General features: G+C 36.4%; 2 protein-coding genes across 3 annotated transcripts in view; one reads left to right on the forward strand and one right to left on the reverse strand.

Moving 5' to 3' along the window:
• Window positions 1-369: 369 nt before the first annotated feature.
• LOC128215738 (sodium-dependent glucose transporter 1A-like) lies at window positions 370-2,288 on the forward strand. Its single transcript, XM_052922336.1, has 3 exons — window positions 370-489; window positions 622-913; window positions 1,210-2,288. Exons 1-3 carry the CDS (start codon window positions 370-372, stop codon window positions 2,286-2,288), a joined length of 1,491 nt encoding a protein of 496 aa, XP_052778296.1.
• Window positions 2,289-8,176: 5,888 nt separating this feature from the next.
• Window positions 8,177-19,376, reverse strand: part of LOC128221333 (transmembrane protein 94-like) — a 60,236-nt gene continuing 49,036 nt past the window's right edge. The window contains exons 21-32 of one of the 2 annotated variants that reach the window (XM_052929911.1): window positions 17,991-18,114; window positions 17,673-17,775; window positions 16,432-16,562; window positions 16,121-16,220; window positions 15,547-15,655; window positions 15,126-15,300; window positions 14,754-14,999; window positions 14,377-14,525; window positions 14,046-14,146; window positions 12,491-12,584; window positions 11,802-11,969; window positions 8,177-11,570 (exon numbers count right to left, since the gene is read on the reverse strand). In XM_052929911.1, the coding sequence (XP_052785871.1) occupies window positions 11,498-11,570; window positions 11,802-11,969; window positions 12,491-12,584; window positions 14,046-14,146; window positions 14,377-14,525; window positions 14,754-14,999; window positions 15,126-15,300; window positions 15,547-15,655; window positions 16,121-16,220; window positions 16,432-16,562; window positions 17,673-17,775; window positions 17,991-18,114 (1,573 nt within the window). In that variant the 3' untranslated portion in view covers window positions 8,177-11,497. Of the gene's footprint in view, window positions 11,571-11,801; window positions 11,970-12,490; window positions 12,585-14,045; window positions 14,147-14,376; window positions 14,526-14,753; window positions 15,000-15,125; window positions 15,301-15,546; window positions 15,656-16,120; window positions 16,221-16,431; window positions 16,563-17,672; window positions 17,776-17,990; window positions 18,130-19,376 lie in introns of both variants that reach the window. The other variant, XM_052929901.1, reaches the window with a different exon arrangement.

Below are 19,376 nucleotides of genomic sequence, written 5' to 3' on the forward strand. Positions count from 1 at the left end.
TTCTACCAAGAGATTAATTGATTTAAGTCGTAAGGCACGGGCGAACAATATAGAAACCGTAGTACGAAGACCTGATTCACTACGGTATGATCACCAACAACATTTTTATCGAAGTTGAATGTTACACATAGATAATATTTTCTGTATCTCCAAGAAATTGTTACACTTCATAAAATCACGTTTACCACAAATTCTTCACCGACCACATGTTTGTTTCGATTGTTTCATGCATACAATTATAGTCTTTGAAATAATAGCATGCGGTAATACAGTGGATTTTCAGACATAGATAAGCGGAGATTCACCTACATAGCTTCTAACGAATGAACTATTACACGTAAACATAACCATCGTATCTTCGTTTACTAGATGAAAGTTATGGAAATTGAAAAGGAATTAATGTTCAAAGAGAGTGATGGAAAGACTGTAAAGAGTTCACTGGCAAAATTTGTTGAAACTGGATTTCTCGTGGCAACATGGTTGGCGCTGGTAAGATACATTTACATTTCAGAAATTATGAAATTTTGCAAAATAAGGGTTCAGACAGCTTCATTCAATAATTCAGATTTAAAATTAAGTCATCATTTGCTGATATTTAATACGATCCATGGTCTACTTCAGGGTCTGTATATGGAAATATTCGGACCAACACAAAAGGACTTGGTGTTGAAATTGAATACGGACTATGAAAAGCTCGCATTCGCCACTTCCGGTCGGAGCGTGGGTTTGTTTCCGGGCTGTGTTTTGGGCGGTCTGTTGGTTGATCGGTTTGGACAATGGTGTCACCTGATGCTGGCGGTCAGCCTGCACATCGCCGCCGCAGTCACTTTTGCCGTCCCGTACTCCCCCGACGTCGATGTTCTTTGGGCGCTCTGCTTTATCGGAGGCATAATGGAATCCGTTATTAACATAGGTACAGCTTACTTTCGTTTTGCTTACTCTTAAGTCAAACAGAAATATTGAGTAGTTAGGTTCGTCAAATACGTATATTATCTCGTCATGATCTAGAATTTAGTAGAGGACTATCGTTTATCACCTTTGCCTGAGGTTTAATCTTAGCACTGTTCTGCATTAGTTAACCATTCTTCTTCCGAAGAAAGTAAGAAGTATGTATGGTTGATCTGAATATGTTTACATATTATTTAAAACCTATGATGTAGATAAATATTTTCTTTCTGTTACAACTTTTGTGCAATAATATCTTTACAGCGGGCCAAAAGTTGATTCTGAACCTTTGGTTGGAAAAGTCTGCCTCGCCAATGATTCTGTTGCATTCTGGTTACGGAATTGGATCATTCCTGATCCCGCTCTACACCAACCCGTTCCTCGCCCTGGTGAATACAGTGAACGTGCCCCTTAATAACACGTTCATAAATGTCACCGAGATGCCTTACATTGTCCATTCTGTTTCCTATTCAAATGTCACACAAGAAACACAAATAATCAAGGAATCAAAAATAGAATATGCTTACATGACTTCAGCCGGATTAGTTCTATTACATTCTTTTTCATTTTATTTCTTTCAAATTCGAGAACGAAAGTTTCAAAAAATAAACATGAACAAGGTCGTTGGCGAAAGCGTCAAAGCTAAGAAAAACAGAAAGCTGATTGATATGGTGAATCCCGCCACGTGCACGGGTGGGCGGACTTGGTACGGGGTGCAAATCTTTTCACTGTCAATCCTGTACTTCGCGAACGCCTTCGGCGGGGAGCGCGTCGTGGCCAACTTCATCCGCAGCTTCTCCATTGACCAGCTTCAATTCTCCAACGACGACGCTTCCTATATCAACACAGCATTCTGGATCAGCTTTACGGTAGGGCGGGTACTGTTCTCAATCGCTGCAAAGTGGGTGTCTATACGCATCCTGATATTGATCGAAACAGGCGGCCTCACCGTCATTGCCGTTCTCATGAATATTCTCGCCAAGCACAACACCATGGCCCACTGGGTGTTGGTACAACCACTCGGGGTGTTTATAGCGCCGCTCTGGCCATCTTGTATGGCATGGATCGACTACCACATGGAACTGACCGGGATTGGAATGATGATATTCATGTTGGGCGGATCTGTAGGTGGCATTTGCCATTTAAGGCTTATAGGCTACCTGTACGAAAACTTTGGTCCACAGACGTTCCTGTATCAAGTGGTGGGTTACGCGGGCCTGGCCCTAGTGTTAGCAATCTCTCTTAATGTAGTTGGCTCTCAACATGGAAATAGGTTCTTGTGGAATAGAGTTGAGACAGACAAAAAGAAGTCATCAATAATATCAGAAAATGATTCGAAATGACTGACTAATGTTTATGGTAAAACTAACATTAACATATTTATGTTGTACAATTTATGACGCTGTGCATCTGCATTCAATTTATATGCAAATTTGGCAAAAATAACAAGATACATGTATGCTGCGTCTTAAGAAATACATATAGTTCATTTTCTTTTAACTTGTAATAATTTGCATGCGTGTTCGCGTTACAAGCGAATGCATTATTTGAATAATAATATCTACGCATTTAAATTGTATTTATTTAACTAGTTTTGTTCTATATGTCGGTATTTTGAAACTTGAAAAAAGCGCGTCAATAAGAATAGTAATTGTTTTTACTAATATTATGTTTCGTAATCAATTTCACTTAGTTTTTTCTTCATCCATTATAATTGTTTAAAGTTTCAAAGTTCATTCATACACTCAATGTAAACAGAGTTTACAAACATGATGAAAATATAAATACTTAGTATAACGAGGTTTTATGCAGACACATCATGAAAACAAAGTACATTGAGTTTAATGTTGTCTGAAGGGAATAAATCATTGAGTTTCAAATGCTGTCAAATAACAAATAAAATTACAATTATCAATAACTAGAATTATAATTATGTCAAGATGAATCATTTTAAAACAGAAAAATAACAGTATGCCAATTATCAAAATTCTCCGGAACAGAATGCATATATAACCTATAGGTATATAGCATGGGAGATTTCTCCAATTCTAATTCACCAAATAAAATAGGAGTGATATACGTTTCATATTAAACAGTTTTTAACACTAAGTGGTAAATGATTTTAAAATGTGGTTAACAAATATTGATAGTTTCCTGAAATCATCTTCATTCGTGCTTGTAAAGAATTGCACGAATATAACCTAGCTTGGTGTAAAGTAAAGTACAGGGTTAATTTATGTTTTTTCTCAGATTTAAAAAAAAATCAGGACAATGTGTTATACATTGGTATTCGTCACCTATCGTACAATTGCAACGCGTGCATTTTCTATTCTCGTATGTGATATTACTCCATCGTCCGATTTCACATAGCAAATTGTGATTTCTTGTTCGTAATTTTGCATAACTTCTTATATTTTTGTCATAGGCGGTATTAAGATATGTTTCCACTTCAAACTCCGTATTAATGTTTTATAAAATCGGAAACTTGTAGACGTGTTTAATGTAATGTAATTGCCATTATTAAACAAATCTTTTAACATTTATGTTACTGAGAGGGTTAGCCATCTACAATTAATAAATGTATGTGATAACCAAATTCCATGTATGCCTATTTTATTAACATATTATTTTTTTTAAATATTTATCGAGATGAAATTGTTTTTATGACCGTTATTTTGCAGATCACCATAAAGACAATATATCGCAGAGTCAAGTTTTGTAGACAGTTTTATGGACTAGGTGTGCCCAAAACTTAATCATCCGTGTTTCTATGTCAGTTCGAATAGGAAATACTCCAATCCCACCATACACCAATGCGTTTGGTGTTGAGGATGAAGGCTTAACATGTGCTTCAAAAATTTAAGTTGTACCTGTTTCAATAACTCCAAGTTTCCACATCCTTATATTTCACATCCATAAAGAAGTATTGGTTTAACTAGCTTATCAAACAATTCAATTCGCATATTAAATAGGAGATATAATGATTAAGCCTTTTTTATCAGGCAATACATTGCTTTTGTAGCTTGGTTTGCAATGTGTTGGGTTATTTGGCAGAAAGAAATGACCCAGAACGACTAAAATATATTACAAGATACGTGTAATCTTTCACAGTTTTTATGTCCATATTATCAAATTTGAAAGTGTGATTTGTCATTCTACCAGATGAGAATATTACAATCTCTGTCAATATTAACTTTTAAATGTCATGTAAGACAGTAGTCATGATAGCATTTAAACACTCCTGTAAATAATTTGCAGTTTCACAAACAATGGCTGTGTCATCAGCTTACAAAAGTTTAAATATTCTCATATGTTGTCATATCATATGTATATGTTCGTGACAAATAGATCATAAATATTTTACTTAACGTTTGTTTATCAATCCCAAATGGTAATTTGAACAGTATTTAAAGATGCACTCTTACTCCAAAATAAGATTTACCACAATTCATGATATTGAAAACCGGATATGCAACTTTGAAAAGGTGCCTGTTCGTCTAGAAAAAGAAGGCAGGTGGAATTTTCCCGTGGATCCAGCAACTTTTCCTGCTATTATGATTCGTCATACTCATAATGATCACTGGGTATTAACCATTTTAAATAAGGAAAATATTTATTTGCTGGAAATTTTGGGTAAAGAGCGAAATATGATACCAGATGGATGAAAATTCAATTGTCCCAAATTTATGGGAGAAATAAAGCTGAAATAAAGGTATTGATTCCGGACGTTATGAAACAAAATAATAGTATCGACTGTGGACTATATGCCTTTGCGTTTTTAACATCCTATTGTGTTCGTAAAATGTTATATTTCCAATTAATATTCGATTACAACAAGTTACACTCTCTAGTCCAAAGTTAAAAAAATGAATGCATTACCGAATTCCCAAAGTCTTCGAAAAAAAATGCGTTAAATCGATCAGTATAATAATTGATTGCATTTGTAAACTTCCGGAGTGTTTTGACGAAAAGGTTCAATAAGACGACTACAACAAATGGTACGACAAGTATTGCGTTGATGCGCCATATGACGTTTCGCTAGCAAATGTCGAGTATACGTGTGGTCTTTATGAAATTGAGTTTACATTTTTTGTATATTTTTTTTTTAATATATCGTATTTCCATATTTTTCATTATGTCATAGGGTGTATAAATATAATGTCATTTTGTAACATGACCTTTGCATATTTTGCAATTTTTTTTTTTTTTACATATTTGACATATTTTATACCAGGTACATCAACAATTATAAAACATAATATCTGTTTAAAGATTCATGTTACTAAAAAAATTGTTTTATAATAAACAACCCGGCTTTTGAAATAGTGACATAGATTTTGTTCTGAATTATTCATTCTTTGTTAATCATTACCTAACAGTAACATTTTATTGATAGACAGATCTAGATCGTTTCAATTCAGCATTTCTTTCCCAAAAAGATTTAAATAATTTTGTTATCAATGCCAGTTAATAAATGATTCCAAAGTTGGTTTGTTTAATTAATTATGCGTTTTCATATGCCTTCCGTCAATTGTTTTAACAAGAGATGTTGTCAAAATTATTTGGACAATTGAATGGAATCTGCATGGACCGAAATGACAGATGATTTGTCATTGACATTGGTTGCCTTTGAGGCAGTTTTAAGACTATGAACATTTAAAGTGTGTGGGTAGAAGGTACAGTATTTTTATCATGTTCAGATGATAACTGATATTTGCATGTACAAATGTATCCTCTTAGCAGCAGGGAATAAGTAAATATGACGTAATTTTAATGACAAATATGAGATGTGACCTTGACCTTTGACATTATAACCTCAAACGCCATATAGGTAATCTTCTGGTCACCCCAACCTAAATGTCAAGTTTGGGGGCCATGGGTGCAGGCATTATCGAGTTAACACACAGACAAGCTTTTTGCGTTCAAGGATACTTGATCTTTGACATGATGACCCCTAAATTTAATAGGGGTTAACTACTGTTTAGGCCACCAAGTCAAGTTTGAGGGCCATGGGTGCAGGCATTGTCGAGTAATAACTCGGACAGCCTTTCACATTCAAGGTGACTGTGACCTTGACCTTTGACCCCTAAACTAAACAGGGGTTATCTACTGGCAAGCCTACATGTAGCCTCCGTGTAATGTGTGATGACCAAAGGTCCAGGCATAGTTGAGTTATCACTAGAAGAAGCTTTGTCAACCTTTTCACGTTCAAGGTCACTGTGACCTTATCCTTTGACCCGATGACCCCTTAAAACAATAGGGGTCATCTACTGCTCAGGCTCAATCTTCATGTCAAGTTTGATGACCGTAGGTCCAGGAATTGTCGAGTTTGCGTGCAAGGTCAATGTAACCTTGACCTTTGACCCGATGACCCCTCAATCAATAGGGATCATCTACTGGTCAGACCTAGCCTCATTGTCAAGTTTGATGACCATAGGTCCAGGCATTGTCGACTTATCACTCAGACAAGCTTTGACAAAATTTTATCGTTCAATGTCACTGTGACCTTGACCTTTGACCCCCCAAAAAAACAATAGGGGTCATCTACCGGTCAGGCCTAGCCTTCATGTCAAGTTTGATGACAATACGCCTAGGAATTGTTGAGTTAGCACTTGACGGACCGACCGACATGTGCAAAGCAAAATACCTCTCTTCTTTGAAGGGGGGCATAAAAATGATCTATTATAAATAAATATGGTACATTTCTTAACCATCTTTGTCATTATTACGTTTATTATTTTTAAGGTAGCACACCCCTAATAAAAACCTCCACTTGAAACTCTTCAATTTTAATGCTTTAGCCTATGTTGTTACGCACAGGACAACAAATCTTTTGAGGGTTTCAAGGTAGTTGTTCGAATCCAGCTAGAAGCACAAATATAATTTTATTTGTTTCTTCTTTGTTTTCATAAGCTAACATTTTTTTTACAGAAGATGATATTGTGTTTTCATTAAAAAGTAATTAAATTCATTTCTACACATAAATATTAGCTTCTGTGAAGATTTACTGAAATAGCTGGTTGGGAATTACAAACATTATCTTTTTTAAATGAGATGGTAAAACATTTTGATTTTTTGGCATAAATGATTAAAGATAATTATTAATAAAGAACAGGTCATGAGTATTTCTAGAACTTGTTGATTTTGCTTTTAAATGTCGATGTTCCAATTTTACGCGGTCAAAACAGTATGTTAAAATTGAAATACCATATGGCTATTTCAGTACAGTATGATTGTATTTGTTGGTGATGTGATCAATACTGTATTATTTCTGAATGCAAATATAGTTCTTGTTACTCTGGTACCAAACTATTACCAAAATGTTGAAAAATAAATGAAATAAAGGATTTTTCTTGTCTCTCGGGTGATGTCGTTTTTATCGACAATTCTGAAATGGGGGTAGGGTAATTCAAATTTAAATAAAATTGTTATTTGAAGGTAAATTTCTTTTAAATTTTGTTTTTGAATCCAGGAAATGATACACATTAAGAAATTTTCAAGCTGATCATAGTTTGAAATGGTGCGCATTAGGGGTATGCTACCTTAAATTAATCCAAAGTTTGTTTGTTTCATTAATGACACTTGATCCCAAACTATATAGGCCAATTACCATCGTTTCCTCTTTGTTATATATTGGCTGCGCTTTCCCTATATGTCTATATTGGCTGCGCTAATTGCTGGGTTTCTTAATGACCCATCTACATGTATGCTCGCGCTTGTAATGCAGCATTAACGCTTGAAAGTTGCGATGACATGTCTTATTGACCATACTCATTTTTTGTAATAAATGCATTGAACACTAACGAGTCAGGGGCCATGTAGACCGCAGCCTGTACTTTCTTTCCCAAGAAACAAAAACATATACATGGCAGACATATACAATTTAAGGTTCTAAAGTATCGTTGTACTTTAAATATTTTTAACAGTAGTAAATATAAGCCAACATGCATATCAAATAACCTATCTGGAAACAAATTTCCAGGGCATGCCCCGTGCCATTCTCATTCAACAGAGTTACGTACCTTTCACCTGAGTGACGTTAGATTTTATCACGATCCAACCTCTGATGAATGAGAATGGCCCCATGCCCACACACATCATTTTAAGCCAAAGAATGCCTTCATTGTCATTAGCTCACGGTGAGCCACAATGTATGCATGTGCGCCTACGCAGTATGGGCTTTGGCAGCATACTTCTTTCACGGCCGAACATGAGCTGTAGCAGATTTGGATTTCTTCATTTATTAACAATACAACACAATGAAAACAGTATATGCATAATCAAGATTTTCATTTTTTAAATTACACATTCACAATGCACGTGTGATTTAAAGATGGAAGATCATGATTATGATTACGATGAACATTGATTATTAAATAAAAGTCATACATCAGAATAAACATACAAAAAAAGAAACAGTCCTTGTATTGCTGATTTACAACTTATAAAGGTACCATGTAAATTCAAAGCTATAACAAACAATACTGAACTTTATATATATATATAGATAATACTTCATTAACAACATGTAAAATTATTAATGCAATGTCATTGAAACTAATAGTCTTTAATTCACTTTAAAAGTAAACATTTACTTCATCTACAAGGTGGCAATAATGGCCATATATCGCTCACCGGAGTACCAGTATCATTGCACTTGATGTAATCTCAAATTACAGGGTTGTTAATGGTACAGAGTATACATGTATTTGCCAAATGTTTTAAATGATCTTGGGTGGATTTCAAAATGAAACTTATGGTAACCATTGACTCCATTATCTGTATAGGTCCATTATTTATATCAAGTAATCCCATTAGCTACTCCATTCTTAGATCAAAATAATACTAATTTTGAAAACCACCACTGACCATGTCCAATATGACATGAAGCCGAATTGAGGACAAGAGAAAATTCATACAAGAATATAACCTATATAAGCTTTCCAAGTCTGATGAAAATCAGGTTGAAAATGTTGTCTACAATAATGTTAAGGTTTTTGTCATAATTTTATGTGAAATCCATTTTGGCAAACCATACCCTGAGTGGGAACCAGTTTGGTACGAAAATTTTGACTGTAGAGTGATAACTTAATAGTTTTTATTTACTATTTTTAACCAATTTTCAACAAACATGGTCAAAGTATCATAACCAAGAGGCCCATAAAGGCCCAAGCTCTAATGGCATGGCTGCTGTGGTTATTTTCAATCCAGAGCATGTGTGTATAGGTAGATGGCAACATACATTATGTACTAGTTTATTTGGAACATTTTGTTTGGGTTAGCTGAAATTGTTGCATGTTCAACATGTGAGGACAGAAAATGTAGATAGCAGATTAGTTTATGTTGCTTCAAAAATAAAAAAGAAGGTCAAAAAGTCACTTTCAACGTAATCTTACATTGATATTTGTTTTCAAAACCATACACATGGTTCAAATTTCATTGCTGTAAATAAAAATAACAAAGTAGGTCAAAAGGTCCTAGTTGAGGTCATCCAAGCAGGTTCCAAATTTCATTGCTGTAGCTTCAGTGGGCAATCGTATGAAATTACATGACCAATATCAAAGGTCTGGGCATTGTAGGTTGAGACCAGTTTTTCTTATAAAAGTCCATAGCAAACTTGTGACTCCTGAGGCAGGGCCAGTTTTGACCCTAGGGACATAATTTGAACAATCTTGGTTGAGGATCACTATTTAATAGCACATACAAACTATCAAGGGTTTGAGCCTAGCATTTCCAGATGAGTAGAATTTCAAAGATTGCCCTAAATAAGTCTATGGAACACAGGGGTGTGGCCAGTTTTTACTCCAGGGGCATAATTTGAACAAACGTGCAAAATCAATTATGTACAGATAGATGTATGAATGATACACACTAGCCATCACATAAGCTCTTCTGAGCTCAAGCCAGTAGAGCTAAAATCAAGACCCTCTTAAACTGTAATTTTCAACTCTTAAACAATATGAATACAAAAATGATGCAATATGTGCCCACCAAAACAATAAAAAAGTCAAAATTGAAACATTAACAAGAAACCAGGATTCCAATGATTGACATAAGAACTTCAGCCTTTGTTGTGAGATTCAGTTTCAGTTTCGTCACAATATGTCAACTTAAACTTAAGGTAATCAGTACCAAATGGTTATCTATTTTTAGCAACAGTGACCTTGACCCTAGGGGCGCCAAACAAAATCCACTGAAAGGTCTTCATAAACTCTTCCTATCTATCTAAAAAATGTGGTTTTCAAATGCAAAAAAAGAGTCAAAATCTAATGTTTAAACTCAAAGTGGCACAAAAACAGCAACTTTTTTATTTGATCAAGGACCAAAAAATTATATTCAGGATAATATGGAGTTATGTACCCTAATTGTGTGATGGCCACAAACAACTGTAAAGTATTAAGCGAATTAAATGAAGGGTATAAAAGTAATTTTAGAACATCTCAACTTTGACAAAAATTAAACTGGACAAAATGTGCCCTAAAATTTTAACCTCAGTTCCTAAGTCAATAAGGGGCCATTATTTGTATTCAAGATAAAATGGTGTGATGTAACCTAACTTAAAGATGGTCGTCAATAAATGTGTGAAGTATTAAGTCAATTGAAATGAAGGCTTTAGAAGTAATTAGTAAAAACCCCAACTTGCCCTAAAACTTGAAACTGACAAAATGTGCCTTAACACTTTAACCTAAGTTCCTAAGTCAATCAGGAGCCATAATTTGTATTTAGGATAATATGGAGTTATGCAACCTCATTTTGTGATTGTCCTAAAATACCGTGTGAAGTATAAAGTGATTTAAATGAAGGGTATTGGGAGTAATAAGTGAAAATACCATATTCTCCTAAATATTCAACCGTACATCAACGCAGACAAGTAGAAAAGCCTCCTTATTCATCGAAAAGTCGAACTTAAATAGGCTGCCTCCCTTAGACTGTTATTTTTTACCCGGCAACAATAGCAATCTTGATAATTTCAAGGACCATAATCCAGTTATGCATGGGAATGTCTGGCTGTTTTTTCCAAAAGAACCGAGGTCTCATGGACATCTAACCACTGGATAAGTGTAAAATCTGTATTGTGTTTACAAGCAATTGTTTACAGTCACACAGACCACATCCACATACCCCCCACCATCGCAATAGCTCTTCTGGCCTTTGGCCAGTAGAACTAAACATTGACACAAAACTGATTTATATAAAATCTTAAAACTAAATGTTGATGCTAATGCAAATAAGCAAAATGTTGACTTAGAACAGTGGAGAACAGGTGATCATAATAGATCGGCACATGCACTTTATGCTCAGATGAGCCATTAAAATTTCATGTTTATTATATATTTTGGCAATAGTTAATTAATGAGAAATAAACATAATTCACAGTGTTTTTTCTTTCGCAATCATCTATAAAAATATAAATCATTCATAAAAAAGTAAATAATATATATGTGCATGAAAAAGACATTGGGTAAAAATACTACAGAAGGCCACAGATGGTACAACAATCCCTACATTAGCACTGACAAAAAACAACCACATGAGTACAAAATAATTTCCATTAAAATGGAGAATTCATTCCAAGCTTTGTTCCAAAGTTCAGCCTTGCTCTTTTTTGATATCTGACTGCAACCCTGAAATTCAATAGAATATTCCATATACTGTAGTGTTTCTATACATCTAAAGGTTTATTTTTAATCCTTGAATAAGCATTTATGTCTACTAACAGAATTAGTTATTTTAATTACCTCACAAAAATTCAAAATTAAGTGTTATTAAACCTAAAACTAATATTATTATTTTTTAAAGGAAATTTCCAATCCCATAGCATGTGTGTCATCAATGATTTAGACGAGACAACTTACTTGATCTCTCTGTGTTTGACAAGCTCATTGATGACAATCATAATGAGAGGGAATGAGAGGCCAAGAGCCCATACGGCCGGGTGAAGGTCGGACAGAGACATTGTGTATTGCACTTCTCCGCTACGCACATATGTATCACAGACACAGAATATTGCTTGTCCACACAACCTGCAATGTGAGGGGAAAGTTACTTGATAATAAATTTCAATTTGATGCATTTATTTTCTATAGGCCTCCAGCCAAGACATCATACTTTCTAGCTTTTTGTACATCAATAATAAAAAAAAATGTATGGAAAATAAGTTTTGCTGTCTGAAATTCTGAACAAGAGCTATGTCAGGCAAAAGCTATTGTTCTCCTGTTGTTGTTGTTCTGTTTTTTAGTCAGGGGTTTTAAAGCCACAGATATAAACCTTGTTAAATATGTCCACATTGTCTAAGTTTCATAAGAATATTTTCAACAACTTTTAAGTTACGGCCAAGATTAATACTTTCCCACTATGATGCTGATAACGAAACCAAGGCTATCACAATCCCTCCACCCCATCCTTAAAAAACTTACTTTTAAAGCCAGTAGTTTGTATACAGGACACATTTTTATTTTTTTAAAAACCCAACAAATTTGACTTATGGTCAGCAGGGTATCAAATACTATAGATCTAGAACATATCACAAACGTTAAGTACATACAGTAGAGGTGTGATAGTTAGCCAGAGTCTGTTGGTGGCGGGACATTGCTGCCACAGGTGGTCCTTCCAGTGGATAAAACTTAGTGATATGATCTCTGAAACACAACAAATTCCAAAGAATAAACAAGAAATCATAATTGTTTTCATAAAAAAAACCTGTTAACTACAGCCAATGATGGGGGTCCTCACTTTAACACTGTTAACTACATCCAATGATGGGGGGTCCTCACTTTAACGCTGTTAACTACAGCCAATGATGAGGGTCCTCACTTTAACACTGACAACTACAGCCAATGATGGGGGTCCTCACTTTAACACTGATTATTGCAGTGGATGAAGGGTTACTCACTATACCACTGTTTATTACTATACCACTGTTTACTACAGTGAATGAGAGGTTACTCACTATACCACTGTTTACTACAGTGGATGAGAGGTTACTCACTATACCACTGTTTATTACTATACCACTTTTTATTACAGTGAATGAGAGGTTACTCACTATACCACTGTTTACTACAGTGAATGAGAGGTTACTCACTATACCACTGTTTATTACAGTGGATGAAGGGTTACTCACTATACCACTGTTTATTACAGTTGATGATAGGGTTACTCACTATACCACTGTTTACTACAGTGGATGAAGGGTTACTCACTATACCACTGTTTACTACAGTGGATGAAGGGTTACTCACTATACCACTGTTTATTACAGTTGATGATAGGGTTACTCACTATACCACTGTTTACTACAGTGGATGAAGGGTTACTCACTATACCACTGTTTACTACAGTGGATGAAGGGTTACTCACTATACCACTGTTTACTACAGTGGATGAAGGGTTACTCACTATACCACTGTTTACTACAGTGGATGAAGGGTTACTCACTATACCACTGTTTATTACAGTGGATGAAGGGTTACTCACTATACCACTGTTTATTACAGTGGATGAAGGGTTACTCACTATACCACTGTTTATTACAGTGGATGAAGGGTTACTCACTATACCACTGTTTATTACAGTGGATGAAGGGTTACTCACTATACCACTGTTTATTACAGTGGATGAAGGGTTACTCACTATACCACTGTTTATTACAGTGGATGAAGGGTTACTCACTATACCACTGTTTATTACAGTGGATGAAGGGTTACTCACTATACCACTGTTTATTACAGTGGATGAAGGGTTACTCACTATACCAATGTTTATTACAGTTGATGATAGGGTTACTCACTATACCAATGTTTATTACAGTGGATGAAGGGTTACTCACTATAACAGCCTATAAAGGGAGTACTTGATAAACCACTGTTAATTACAGCCAGCAAAGGGTTACTCGCTCATTATACCAATGTTTAATACAGCCTATGAAGGGGATTACCACTATACCACTTTTTTATAGCAGGGGTGAAGGGAGTACTTGCTATACCACTGTTTATTACAAGAGGTAAAGAGGGTACTCAATATACCACTGTATGTTACAGTGGTTGAAGGGGGTACTTGCTTAACCACTATTTAAAACAGCCAGTAAAGTGGGTACTCACCAAAGTAGAGCACAAGAAGGAAGATGAAGATGTTTTGAGCAAGCACCAGGCCACCAGAATATGCCTCCACCCAGGGTCTCTCGTCCGACAATGTCTCACTTCTGGTTGAATGAATAAAGAATCTTACAAGATTAGACTATCAAACAATGTTTTTAACTGAAACTACAAGAGAAATCACAATACAAATGTAAAAATAAAAATTATCAACTTAAAACAAATCTTATCTTGGATGTCAAACCAAAGCTGAAATGTTACAATGGGTAACAAGATAAAAGTCTATCAGTTAAAAACAGTTTCCTTATCTTTATAATTAATATCAAAAGGCATGTACCTGAAGTCAAACACAGCGCAGTTAGTGTGGCTGTGTGTGTGTGCGAGTGTCTGGCAGTATGAGTGCAGTGTGAGGCCATAACAGATCAACGCAACTGCAACGGGCAGACCAAACCGCAACACATAGTACACCGTGAACCTCACTATCATCTGACAGAGGGAATAAGCAAAGGAAATGTAAATACAGAGAAAATACCCAAGAAGCCTTCATAAGGTCATAAATAAAATGCATATATTGAACATTAAATATTACAGGTTGAGAGATTAACCAAACTTAAGTAGCTTTCTTGCAATGTATATCAATAAATTTAAGATCAAATGATATTGAATAAAGAATTGTCCTTCACTACTGAAAAACAGAATTTAAGGTCAACAAACCTCATTAGAAAGATGGCTGTTATTCTTGCTAGTGGCAAGGGACATAACTCTGTGGTCGACGGGATTTCCCATCATTGTGAGGCCCAGCAGAGGTATGACTATAAGGACGAGCCAGAGGAGGTGCTGAGGGGGTAGCAGGGTGGGAAGCTGGACAACACTGGACACCAACTGACCACCCGTCACTGACAAGCTGCAGCACAGCATGAAGTAGAAACAGTTGCGCAGACACATCAGCTGGTTCCGCGCCTGTTAACGAAAAACATGGTGTCTAATCCATGTACACTGAATTGCTGAGCTGTTTCATTACAAAATGCTCTTTTCATACAATTATGTGAACAAATAAAAAAATATATCACTTAGCAAGTACCCCACCTCTGCAATGAGATGTATAAGGCTGATATTTCCATCCTTGTTGATGATGATGGGGCATATGACACTGATGAAAGAGCTAGCCAGCTGGAGGGGGGTGGGGAAGTCCTGGTCCCACAGTAGGCTGGGGGGTGGTTGCTGCAAACACACCTGGGGACACAATGGCTCAAGGGCCAGACTGAAATTCATATGGTACAGGGGCTGAATTAAATATGCAAACATCTTAGATTGGTCTTAATAGAAAAGCAAAACCTGTGTGTTCAATTTCTACAATAAAATCAATCAACCAGAATGGAATCATTGAGGCTTGTCTACTAAAAAGGATAAGTACAATATTGCATAAGGCCTCAGGCAAACATTTATGAAGTAATCCCTGTCTACACTCATATCAAAGAATGTTTAGATGTGTGATACCATCAAGTACCTGCAGTCTGCCCTGAGGAAGAGGGGCGTGTTCTGGGTGTTAGCGGAGCTGCCGACACATAGCACCACCTCACCATGCTCCTGCATTATCTGGATCATCTCCCCAGTTGCTGCAAAAAATACACATACTGAAATGAGTTGTAATAAAAACAATCTATATAAAAAGAACAATAGCTGTAATGGAGAAAATGTGTCAAGTGTTGAACAAAATTCCAAAAAGTCATAAAAACTAGCATAATACAGGGCTTGTGCAAATTTCAACCTCTGAAAAACAATTTCAACAGATCGCAAAATCAAATTTACGGTTCGCAACAAGTTTGAAAGAAAATAGCTGGATCTAGTTTGTTTCTTTTGATGATAATCAGGAGCGTGACAATGTTTGTGGCAAAAATCCTTCTAATCCACCAGAAAGATGTTGGAAAGCTCATCCTCAATAAAATGATCAGTTTTGTGTGTTTTTTTTTCAATTTCAATCTTTGTTTAATTTCTTTGCTCTTCTTTCTTTGTTTACTAATACAACTAAATGGTTATGTCATGCCACCCCCGGTGATATTCTTTGATTAATGTATGCTTACTTTCTGGTGAGCAGTCAGTGAAAAGATTCACCAGTAGAGGAACATTGTCAATACTGCTCAGATGTGGGCGGATGTTCTCTATGCCTCGAGGTAGCTTGGCCTAGGAATTGAATACAAGAAAATTAAAGGTTAATAATCTACAGGGATTTTGGATGCTTACACATTTATTTATAAACACGCCATGAAAAATCACTTGCGTATGCAGTTGAACCAAATTATATGCAGCACCGAATACATGCATCCAGAGATGAAACTTTTTGTTCTCAGGTCTACTTAAGTGATTTGCCTAAGTCTGTGCTAGCTGTACATACCCTGTTGTCAAATGCAAGGCTGTCCTCAGTGTTCTCTGTGATGTAGCTGGAGGCATGCCGGGACAGCTCCTCCTCCTCCCCCATCCAGCTGTATTCCCCACCGCTCAGTAATGCCTCATCCTCATACTCGCCTGGAGAACAGGAATAGTTAAGATTAGTACTTATATATATGTTGGAGGAGCCAGCTGTATTCCCCACCACACAATAATGCCTCATCATCGTCCTCATCTGGAGAACAGGTACATTTATCATTAGTACTTTTATACATGTCAGAGAAGCCAGCTGTATTCCCCACCACACAATAATGCCTCGTCATCGTCCTCATCTGGAGAACAGGATTAGTTAACATTTGTGCTGTTATGTACAAAACTGGAACATGATAGCTGTCATTTTGTCTTCAAAACACTGAAGAAAAATGTCTGGAGAGAAAGCACAATTTTAAATCATAACACTTCATTTGACCTTTGAGTAATTACACAGCAAACACTAATTGTCATGCAGTCTTGTTCAGTCACCAAATTTATCATGTTCAAATCCAAATAATTGATCCATGACCATGTTTTGTCGTCTTATTAAATGTGGTTTGTCAATCTGATTCATTTAATAAAACTTAAACATCAAAGTGCAGGGTGTGACACTAACTCTTACCTGGTGACCCGAAACACCATTTTTTTTTTACAAAATTACCACAGCCAATTTGCTAGGGAACCCGCTAGAGTCATCAGATAAAAAAACTTTAAAAACTGTACTCCGGGTCGGCAATCTCTGCATTATAGATTTTATAAAGTACATACAGACCAGCCAGTCTCTGTTAAAAATGCTATGATTATCTGATGATTAAGATAACTGTCAGCACTTTATTATATGAATAATCATTGAATAATGACATAATTTTAAATAAAGTCACAACAAAATAACAGACCTGTTCTGTTTGTTGAACTTAAGGATAATCGAGAATTCTTCCCCACATTTTTGTGATGTGAATAATGTCATTAATTTTTCGCAATGTGGCAATTGTAAGCAGTGCATTAGAGCCATTTCCCAAATAGAAAAAAGTTTAATGAGAACGGGCTTCAAAAAGGCTATGGATTGATTTTAAGTTTATTTAATTACAATAAATTTTAACTTATGTTCAAAAACATATTGTTTATTAAACGGAAACAACACTTTTATATCATAACACAACAACTAAAGCATTATGGTTTATCATTCATTTCAATGAAGTTTCAATTATACCATACCCTGTTTTGTGTTGAGGAGGAGTATCTCTTCAGTTGTGGCTGTGTGGTAATCCTCCGCTGCCTCCCTCCTCAACCGTCTTGGGCTCACTATTGCTGTCTGTACCTAGATGTCAGGTCAGACGTGATACTAACTTTGATCCAAAAAACTGTGATTTGTTTATGCATAAAAACTCTTTTAATTGTATAATGGGACATAAACAAGAGAAATTTATTTCTAAAATAATCCTACACTTTAACAATGAAAATAAAACAAAAATAGGTCTTGCAGTGAGAAAAGGTTAATTGAAACTCTAGTGTCAAGCATTTGTGACTTTGTACCTTTGGTTCAAATTTGACTTGTGATGAGCCAAGATGGACAACACTGGGAGCGCTGGTACTGATCTTACGCTGAGAGGCCTGCAGGCTGTCCTCTGTGTCACCCGCTGCTGTGTCCTTATTCCTGCTAACAGGATTACCACTGAAGAAATAAGCTAGTCTGAATGAGATTGTGCCATGCTAATGAAAGGCTACTCCGGCTGATATTGTGACATGGCAATGAAAGGGTACTCCAGCTGAGATTGTGACATGGTTACAAAAGGGAATTCCAGCTGAGATTGTGACATGGTTACGAAAGGGTACTCCAGCTGAGATTGTGACATGGTTACGAAAGGGTACTCGAGCTGAGATTGTGACATGGTTACGAAAGGGAATTCCAGCTGAGATTGTGACATGGTTACGAAAGGGTACTCCAGCTGAGATTGTGACATGGTAATGAAAGGGTACTCAAGCTGAGATTGTGACATGGTTACGAAAGGGTACTCCAGCTGAGATTGTGACATGGTTACGAAAGGGTTCTCCAGCCGTGATTGTGACATGGTAATGATAGGGTACTCCAGCTGAGATTGTGACATGGTAATGAAAGGGTTCTCCAGCTGAGATTGTGACATGGTAATGAAAGGGTTCTCCAGCTGTGATTGTGACATGATAATGAAAGGGTACTCCAGCTGTGATTGTGACATGGTTACTAAAGGGTACTCCAGCTGTGATTGTGACATGGTAATGAAAGGGTACTCCAGCTGAGATTGTGACATGATAATGAAAGGGAACTCCAGCTGAGATTGTGACATGGTAATGAAAGGGTACTCCAGCTGAGATTGTGACATGGTTATGAAAGGGTTCTCCAGCTGTGATTGTGACATGATAATGAAAGGGAACTCCAGCTGAGATTGTGACATGGTTACGAAAGGGTTCTCCAGCTGAGATTGTGACATGGTAACGAAAGGGTACTACAGCTGAGATTGTGACATGGTTACGAAAGGGTACTCCAGCTGAGATTGTGACATGGTTACGAAAGGGTACTCCAGCTGAGATTGTGACATGATTATGAAAGGGTACTTCAGCTGTGATTGTGACATGGTTACGAAAGGGTACTCCAGCTGAGATTGTGACATGGTTACGAAAGGGTTCTCTAGCTGTGATTGTGACATGGTAATGAAAGGGTTCTCCAGCTGTGATTGTGACATGGTAATGAAAGGGTACTCAAGCTGAGATTGTGACATGGTTACGAAAGGGTACTCCAGCTGAGATTGTGCCATGGTTATGAAAGGGTTCTCCAGCTGAGATTGTGACATGGTTACGAAAGGGTTCTCCAGCTGTGATTGTGACATGGTAATGAAAGGGTTCTCCAGCTGTGACTGTGACATGGTAATGAAAGAGTTCTCCAGC

This window comes from Mya arenaria, chromosome 2, assembly GCF_026914265.1.
Source record: "Mya arenaria isolate MELC-2E11 chromosome 2, ASM2691426v1".
Classification (NCBI taxonomy): domain Eukaryota; kingdom Metazoa; phylum Mollusca; class Bivalvia; order Myida; family Myidae; genus Mya; species Mya arenaria.

What these genes read in the sequence shown, in the direction of transcription:
- LOC128215738 (XM_052922336.1), top strand. Translation starts at nt 370, where the DNA reads ATGAAAGTTATGGAAATTGAAAAGGAATTAATGTTCAAAGAGAGTGAT. An exon ending in TGGCAACATGGTTGGCGCTG is followed by an intron (nt 490 to 621) that starts GTAAGATACATT and finishes GGTCTACTTCAG; the next exon opens with GGTCTGTATATGGAAATATT. An exon ending in GGAATCCGTTATTAACATAG is followed by an intron (nt 914 to 1,209) that starts GTACAGCTTACT and finishes ATATCTTTACAG; the next exon opens with CGGGCCAAAAGTTGATTCTG.